The sequence below is a fragment of the Orbicella franksi genome, chromosome 3 (assembly GCF_964199315.1).
Source record: "Orbicella franksi chromosome 3, jaOrbFran1.1, whole genome shotgun sequence".
NCBI lineage: Eukaryota > Metazoa > Cnidaria > Anthozoa > Scleractinia > Merulinidae > Orbicella > Orbicella franksi.
Window position 1 is genome coordinate 2,961,902 of NC_138147.1, and position 9,375 is coordinate 2,971,276.

The 9,375-nt window shown below is 39.9% G+C and overlaps 2 protein-coding genes across 2 annotated transcripts in view; both read right to left on the reverse strand.

Moving 5' to 3' along the window:
* The window catches only part of LOC145480659 (gonadotropin-releasing hormone II receptor-like), a 125,091-nt gene that overhangs the window by 106,264 nt on the left and 9,452 nt on the right, over positions 1–9,375 (reverse strand). The gene's annotated exons all lie outside the window — the stretch shown is intronic.
* Positions 1,624–8,300, reverse strand: LOC145480649 (carbohydrate sulfotransferase 11-like). The gene is made up of 2 exons (XM_081458930.1): positions 7,844–8,300; positions 1,624–4,786 (listed from the first exon to the last, which is right to left on the reverse strand). The coding sequence occupies exons 1-2, from the start codon at positions 7,953–7,955 to the stop codon at positions 3,942–3,944; spliced, it is 957 nt and encodes a 318-aa protein (XP_081315056.1). The 5' UTR covers positions 7,956–8,300; the 3' UTR covers positions 1,624–3,941.

Genomic DNA, 9,375 nt, shown 5'->3' on the forward strand with positions numbered 1-9,375 from the left:
CTTTCATCTTGCCTAATACCTTTTTGTTCACGTTTGAGTAGAGTGGATGATCCTTCGGGTAGTCGCTCGTGTCGTAAAGGTCCATGTTGTTTTTCATGTCTTCGTAGACGTCTTCTGTTTCGATCTCAACAAGAAGGCTGTCGGTGTCCGTGTATAGCAGCTCGCACTTTGAGCCGTACTGCTTTTTAAGCTCATTGTAAAAGAAGTCGTACATCAGGATCTTGCTGTTGTCAAGGATCGCAATCCCCGTGTAGACCGGCTTGTTGAGAAGCAGCTTGCTTTTTCGCATGTCGATTCCTGCCATGTCGTTTGAAAATAAAACATGCCTTGAGTACAAAGGGCTGGCGATCAATTTCCTTATTTTGTCCGTCTCATTGCTGCGCACTATTTTTATGTCAACACGGTTACGCAGGTTTTCCATGGTTTTGCCGAAAACTGAGTTATTCATGAGCTTGTAAAAGTTCTTTTCAAAGTCGCTCTTCGCTTTCTTCCTACGTAAAAAGAGAAAGCGCTTTGCTATTCGATCAGAGCAAGAACAGAAACGCAAAACACTATTGTATGCTGTGCTTAACCGGTTTCTCAAGAGCAGACTTGCTCGTGAGTCACAAAAAATATTGCAATGGTGTGAACGGCAGGCCGACAAGGATTGAGATGCCAGAGGAGGGGACAAACATCCTTTCCTTCCAAAACTACAAAAAGCAGATGAAAATGCCCTTGTGATATACGCGAACTTCGGAAGTGTACGATAAACGAAAGCGAAACTATATTGTATTGAGCACAGTGACTTAAGTGTTTGATATTTCACAGCTGAGGAAGGCAAGTTTCCTTGGTCACCTTGCTTGTACTTGAAGGAATGATAATCAGAATGACAAAGAAAATCAATTTGCATAGTATAACAATACAATAGATATTCTATCCCAGTTACGGGCATAACAATTGAAAATGAACTGCGCCGGCTTTGCGCTATCACTGAATTTCAATTATAACAGTCCGCGCAATTCTGCATCATGAATTAATCCGTGCAAGTTTAATTTGCCGTAAACGTAGCAATTGAGAGTTTAATTTTAATTGCCGAAGTGCAAAAAGTGAAAGACATTCAATATATAATAAAATACTTCTAAAAAAATCATCTTTTTTTTCTCGCAGAATTTAATATTGAACGAGTGACAGTTAGCGACGTTTCGATGACTCCATGTCATCATTATCAAGTTCAAAATACACGATAGAATTGAATAAATATAAATAGTAAAAATAAAAATGTACACTGTACAATTATGAATAAAGTCATGAGGCCAGAATCTCGACAATATTATCTCAATATTTTCAATGAAATCACTATTTTACTCGATTTTCAGTTAAACAGAACAAGAATTATTCATATTTGAATCCAGATTCCAATCAAATACGGCAGGATAACCAGGGTGTCGAGGAAGCGTTGCGCAAACAATGCAAACGAGTAACTTCAGTGCTAATGAGCAGCGTGAGGGGTAAAGCTCATTTTTTGATTTACAGTAAAACAAGGAAAGGAAAGTAATAAAACAAAAATAAAATGCAACTTGAAGAGACGCGGCACAAATCAACTAAAAGGCAGTCATTAGTGGATCCTAATAATCATCGAGCAAATCAGCGTCATGTCCATGTTTGCATGCGGAGATTTGAACTAACGTTTGTTTTACTTCTTTGTTTACAGTCTTGAGCTTGAGCGATTAGGATCATATAGGTGGTGTATAAGTTTGAAGCACTTAAACCATGTCGCTACTGTCTACATTCTACGCTAACTATGGCTACAGGCATTAATGTAGTACAATCACTGAACCCTACCTACAGAAGAACTTGGATACAAGGTTTTTTCAGTGATCCACAAACCAACGCAAACAGCAATCACGATGAAAATAAGGCGGGTTTTTGTCCGTAATAGCGATCTTGCGTACATGGCGCGGACTCCTCTGAACGGAACGCGTCAGCTTTTAACGTTATATGAGAATACTGAGTTTTCTACAAGAATAGTGAACGTGTATCGATCAAATATTTACAAGCAATATCGTTTCAAGGCATACCACGGACGGGCGTTTCACCAATTGGGGATTTTCGATAGGTTAAAATTCTAACTCGGTGTCGAGGCTTGGGGGAATAAAACAAAAGAAATAACATGGAGGTTGAGGGATGAATAGTTAATTTCTTTTTGTTTATTCCCCCAGTCTCGGAGCCAAGTTAGGATTAGTTTTATCGGAATTGGCCTCTCCCCCAGGGAGGCGAGAATGTGACATCCGCGATATTGGGGCCGGTGTGAAATTTGACACTGTATGGGAGGGGTAGGGGAGATTTAAACAAGTTGCCTTGACAGTGAGGTGTTGTGGAACACATCAAGAGAGAACAATGTCCTTTGCATATGGTTTTTGCCAAAAGCAATGCCTTCAAAAGATCTATACAGTGTTTGAACGCAAATAATTTAGCCACTTTTATAGACGGTCTTCATAGTTTAATCACGTACAAAGAATTATTCTTGTCACAGTGGATTCTGAAAACGGCTGTTCGAGACGAATTAAACTCAGCAGCTAAACAAGGCGCCCCGAGAGAACGAGAAAGTCATGTCGTTAAGGCAATGTTTCCACTAAGTTTATTTTGTCTTGCCCAGACTAAGCATCTGGAATAGTTAACATTTGGAACAGTATCATTTTCATTCTCCCTCACGAGGTTCGTCCGAATGAACAATACTTTCCTTGTAATTTGGACTGAGAACAAAAAACAAGCGTCAAAAAGAGAAAACACAGCAGATACAGGTTGGGTAACTTGTGTTAGGTAGAACAAGCACCTACGGTAAAGTTTATTCCAAGTTCATGAATGGTTAAGAAAGTACATCAACTGTAAAGAAAACTAATTAAAAGTCCAATACTTTGAGCAATATGAGCCTCTCCCGAAAAGGTTCCTTGATATACATGTCTTTGACTAGGTCAGATTTCCAACGTTCCTAAACAAAAAAACTCTGAAGTTAAAGAAATGACAATATTAGCACTTCCAAATACTTAACAGCAAGTGATATGGGCAGGTAGAATTTGCGGCCTTATGTTTAAATACATCCTGGCCTTCTCTGTATACGTCATGGCGTCGGGGAGCCTAATAATAACATGATCTGACAAAACTGTCATATGACAACCCCGGATGTTGAGAAGCCCATTTGGACGAAAGAGACCAGCGAAAGATAAAACACACATCGTTGCAAACCTTAGGCTTTTGTGATAGGCACGCTCGTCAGCGTAAGTAGAAACAATAGATCAAATTAATGCTAAGGAGACTGGCTCCTTCTTCTTGATTGGTTCAAGCCTTGATCGTTTGTCCGCCTCAACAAGCTTCTTGCAAATCTCAGCGTCTAAAGGGTTACTATCTAAAGGCAGAATACTGTGAACCCATTTAAGGGTGGTATGAGCCATAGAAACAGAAAATACTCTCCTCTAGTATAGTAAACGTGATAAAAACAAAGCTGAATGGGTGACGTCAGCAGTCAAGGAGCATGAGAGTCCAGCGACCTTTTGATAATGAAAAAGTAAATTAATTTCCCTTATATACTTAGAAATCGTTCCCTTAGCTGTAGAGTGTAAGCAAGCATTACATGATAATTGGTTTCAATGTAGCAGCGGGTACGGATCCCCACACGGGAGACTGAAGTAAAACTTGCGGAAAATAGACGAGAAAATACATGAAATATACGGAATAAAAGAAAAACTGCGGGCTGCTAGGATCCTTATGCATAACATATACCCACAAGAGACCAAGAGAAGATACCCATGATTATAGAATTAGCCCATCGGCTGTAAAATCAATACATGCACACATGCACATATATATCTCAAAACTGTGCGAACGCAGGACCCGAGCTCAAACTCGAAAAAAAGATAGATGGATCATAGATATGTTCGCCTACCCGGCATCGGCAACTGCACTAGCTACAGCACAAGCTCTGTTGTAAGAGATTTCTTCTCACAGATTTCTTCTAAAGGGCCTGGGAAGTCGTATCCAAATAATTTGAAATCGAGTTCAAACAGACGTCCAAGTTGAAATATTTCGTCTTTCGTCAGCTCGGAGTAATACTCTAATACGTGCGATTTCGTCTTCGATGAGCGATATTCGGGGAAAGTTACATAATCATCCACACCAATTATTTTTAACAGCTGAGGCGCTTCCTCGGCAAGATTTTCAAAGTGACCAATGAAGTCGTAGTCTACCTCGCATGGACAAATCTGTTCGTAAGAACGCCAGTGTTGATCTTCAATATATCCACGCTTCGGCAAAGTTGTTGCGTTAGATGAAAGGACGCTCTTTATAAATGTTGAAAATGGGACCGCGGCTTCCTTCCTTAATTCTTCGGTGGTTTTGTCGGGAATAACAAATCGTTTGAACCACAACCTATTCACTTTGTCACGGTACGCCGATGCCAATCTCTCAAAAGGCTCCCGGACAAACATGGCTTTGTAGTAACCCTTCAAGATCTTTTTCCTCTCAGTAACATTGTAATCTTTAAGCCAAGAGAACAGTCTATTATTATGAGGATTAAAAACTACTTGTCCACCCTTGTTCTCTGCGCTGTAAAGGACGCGCTTCCAAGTTGTGCAGGAAACTTTAGGTATGAAACAGAACACAAACTTTAACTTTTCAATGACGATAAAACGAGAGAAGTCAGCTTCTTCAATGAAGGAAGGATTTGGTGGTTTTGTAAGGCACTGCTCCCTTAACAGCTGTCGTCTTTCGGCCATACGTGAGCTAAATGATCTTGGGATGACTTTGAAGAGTGCTAAAAAGACGTGATTATTCGTTAGCTAATATTGTAATGACATGTTTCCTTTTATGTTGATGTTATTACACAGTATTTTATTTTAGATTACACTCATCAGTGCAATAGGGGCCTCATGGAAAGTGCACTCGTCTCCGGATCAAGCGGTCTGGGTTCGAGCCCTGGCCGGGGTGTTTGTGTTGTGTTCTTGGACAAGATAGTTTACTCTCACATTGCCTCTCTCCACCAAGGTGTATAAATGGGTACCGGCGATTTTAATGCTGGTAGTAACCCTGCGATCCAGGGAGGAGTAGACAAACTCCTAGTTGCTTCATGCTGTAGAAACCGGGATAAGCTCCGGCCTGATGGGCCACGTGGCTCGTATGCGGACTTAACCTTAAGGTATGCCAGATGCAAAGGAGTAGTAACGATAGAAAATGTCACTAGAGTTCTCGATTTTAGTAAATTAAACCGACAGGGTTAAAGAGTAGGCGAAGTGGTAAAGTTAATCAACTTAACAATTTGACGACAGTACTTTTTTTATGTGCCTGTCCTTTTATTGATGATAAATTGCGTCATAACATTGTCAAAGTGGCAGTTCCGCAGTAAACTTTGACAATGTTATGACGGAATTTATGATCAACAAGTTGACAGACGCATAAAAAACTGACGTCAATTTGTTTTTTACAATAACAAGACCCCGAAATGGTCAAACGCCGGGAATAAATGAGGGGAAAAGACGCCGTAAACTTGCCGTAAACAAAGATAAGTGAATTTTATTCAAAATAACGCGTACGTTCTCAATGGTTTTTCTCGCTTTTTGATTGGCTACTTGACAAAGTGCATACAATCTCATTGGTTAAAAATTTGTCAGTTTGACAGCTGCAAGTTGAACTTGAAAGCTTGCATTAATTAAGATTTTATCCGTTTGTACTCTTAATGATGATAAAAATGAGCCAATCAGCGCACGAGAAATCAGTCAGTTATTGTAAAATATATATTTTGAATGCCTTAAACCTGGAGGAAAATGTGTGCCAATTATGACATAACTTTCTGCCCAAAAAATGTCAGTCTGGCATTTTCGATCCGCAAACTTAGATTTCATTCAACATTGTTTTCTTAAATGTTCCAAATGTCAGATGTCCAAAATTGATTTTGTAGAAGTCAATAATTAATGACATAGGGTTTAAAAACTGTAATAAGTGTCGACAAAAGACTAAAAAAAGAACTTAAAGCGTGAAAAAGATCACCAAAGTTTGGTAGAAATGTCTACGTCCCAGCCAGGTTTACAGCCTCCGACGAGAAGTGTAAGGCACGTGTGCTCCACGAGGTAGCATAGGGGCATTTGATCGCCTAATCTGAACCTGAGGAAAGCATTTCACAGGGGCGTAATCAGGTTTTTCAAAGAGGGGGGGAGGGGGGGTCACACTGTGTCAAAGTGAGGAAATTCACCAGATTGTCATGTCGATTTCGTCACCTGTTGTAGTTTTTTTGCTTAATAAAGACTTACATAGAGGGGGGGGGGGGGTCACGGGCAACCCAGGATCCCCCCTATCTACGCCCCTGTTTCAACTCAATTTTTGGCTCGGGAGATGGAAGTTTTGCCAGCTGAAAATTCAAAAGGTTAAAGGAGAAGGTCACTCCAAAATACGTATATTTTTTTTCAACGCTAATAAAAAGCTTGCACTAAGTTTAGCCACTCACCGAAGTTTCAGCCTCTTAACTGCAGATTTTCCTTATGAAATTCGTCTCCAAAGAAGCCCAAAATTCGAACATTGTTGCCGCCATTTTGAATAGTACTCAGCAGCCAGGTTTTCGTGTCGTCATTCCGTCCGAGAGATTTCTCCAAATGGCTTCCGAAGAGCCTTTTAACCACCACTCTGGGATATGACTGCTCTTAAGCCATATTATTTTGAGCAAAACATGCTCCAAAGTCCGAACTGATAGCATTGAAGATAGTAAAGTGGATAATTGCTTGGAAAAAATAGATTTTGCTGACCTTGTGAAGGATGCCTAGTCAGTTGCAGGTTTATCTCCTTCTCGCCAATTTCGAGTCTGACGGAATGATGTCACATAAAACACGGCCTGGCTGCCATTACAGTTTTATTATGGTGGCCTCCGAAGTCCCTTATTTCTTCAGGATAGCGGGCACTTCAGAGGAAGTTTAAAAACTCACCGAAGTTTAAAAGTGGAAAAGCTGAATGTTTACTTGCTATAGGCGAAGACAAAAAAAGTAAGCTTTTTGGAGTGACCTCCTTTAAATGCCCGATGCTTTTGTTTCGTTGCACGGTTTGAATACATTTATTTTTGGTGCTTCCTTTCTGAATTACTTTCAAGGTCAGTTATTAATTCGAAGTTGAGTTGGTGGGTTTTTTTCACGTACAAGATTTCGGAGCCGACAACTTGATCAGAGCAAGAATCCAATAGCAAGATGTCACTGAGCGCTAAAATTGTACTTTGCACCACTGCAGTGACATGGGTTCGCACGAACTCATCAAATTCAAAACTTTAGTCCGATGAATAACTTGTCATCTCTGTCAAGTTCTTTTACTGTTTCACAGTCCCAGACACTATTGCTGTACGTTAATCCACCTTAACAAGCTATTCATATCGTCAAAGGAACATAATGTGAGGGTTGATAGTTTTTAATTATTCCAAAACAGTTAGTTTATCTGCAGCTGCCAGCTAGCTGCAGTTTGCGAGCTGGACAGCGTGGTCTTGAATGAAGCTTAATTCGTCTTTTTCTTTGTCGCTCGTTACTTCGTGGAACGTTACGAAATTTCTGTAGTTTCTCAAAGAAATAAACTGCGGAAAAGTCGGAGTACAAGTAATTCACCACGTTTGATTCCGTGTAAATGTTTCTCGTGCTTAAGCACAAGAAACATTGTAACGACATTGTAACGTGGTTCGCAAAAATCGAGCGGTTGCGAGCAGAGGTTCTATCTGATCTCTCCCCGAGCAGAAAGAGAAAGGAATCTCTCTCGTGGGGTAAACGTAACGCCACTGCTCGCTTCACGGATAAGCTTTTAACGCGCCTTAATTCACAAATATGTATGTACAACGTACAATGAACTTTACCTCTCGAGAAATTTTGTTCCAAAGCTTTGTTGGCGATCCACAAACTCACACAGCCGAAAATCATGATGAAAAGCAAACACCCTTTGGTCTGTAAAAGTGATTTTCGACACATCACGACTCTTCTGGCCGTAAAGGAACAGCAGCTTTAAAAGTATTGTGAAAACTATATGCACGACTGAAACGTTCTTGAGAGAAGTGTCGGTTACCAAGGAATTAAGTTAAACAAAACAAACGCAATTGATCACCTGTTGACCACCCAAGTTCAGGCTTTGATGTCCAGTGGGAGATCATACTATACGTAGTATTATCGATAGATATAAAAACATTTATATATCTTTTTACTAATTCAGTTTTTCAGTTTTTCGTTTACAAGTATTTTTTACACCCGCCTTCAGTTCTACGTGCATAGACGACATTTGTCGACCATCTTTCGATATGCTGTGTAAACGACTGAAAGACGGTAACTATGGGACTGACAACTTTTCCCGTGTTAGCGGACGAATGAAAAATGATAATTACTGATCTCAAATGGCTGAAGGAGATCGCCGACTTTGCATGTCTCCCGATATATGGGATAATTCAAACGATTTTAGTGTGGTCGATCGGCTCTCATTGGCGACTTCCGGTAGAATTGGGCCGCTGCCGCTTTTAATATTCGCAAGAGATATAAGAGATCCGGGTATGGTTAGCCAAATGTTGCAAAATTCAACAACTTGCACATTCATATTCAACAACTTATATTTGTGTTCAACAACATATATTTATATTCAACATTTTCTATTTATATTCAACAATACGCATTTTCTTTCAACTTCAACCAAAATTCTCTTCATTCAACAAAATAATATTTGTTCAACTTCAACCAAAAATAATTTCATTCAACAACAATACTTGTTCAAGTATATATGAAATAATTCATATTTGAACTGCGGTAGTAGATGAAAGTGAAGTATGATCATCGCAGTAAATTTTCCAATTTAAGCAACTGGAAAGAAGAAGCCTGAAAAAAAAAATCAGGGCTTCAACGGGATTCGAACCCGTGACCTCCGCGATACCGGTGCGATGCTCTACCAACTGAGCTATGAAGCCACACATTGGGAGCGAGGTCAATTAATTGAGTTCATATCTTCCCGTGAGTGAAATGATGTGAAGTATATATGAGATATATATAAGAAGAAGCCTGAAAAAAAAAAATCAGGGCTTCAACGGGATTCGTTGAAGCCCTGATTTTTTTCAGGCTTCTTCTTTCCAGTTGCTTAAATTGGAAAATTTACTGCGATGATCATACTTCACTTTCATCTACTACCGCAGTTCAAATATGAATTATTTCATATATACTTCACATCATTTCACTCACGGGAAGATATGAACTCAATTAATTGACCTCGCTCCCAATGTGTGGCTTCATAGCTCAGTTGGTAGAGCATCGCACCGGTATCGCGCAGGTCACGGGTTCGAATCCCGTTGAAGCCCTGATTTTTTTTTTTCAGGCTTCTTCTTTCCAGTTGCTTAAATTGGAAAATTTACTGCGA

Excerpts from the sequence above, each read along its gene's own strand:
- LOC145480649 (XM_081458930.1), bottom strand. The coding sequence starts at position 7,955 with ATGTGTCGAAAATCACTTTTACAGACCAAAGGGTGTTTGCTTTTCATC. Across the intron at positions 4,787-7,843 it reads GGAACAAAATTTCTCGAGAG|CACTCTTCAAAGTCATCCCA; the intron begins GTAAAGTTCATT and ends ACGTCTTTTTAG.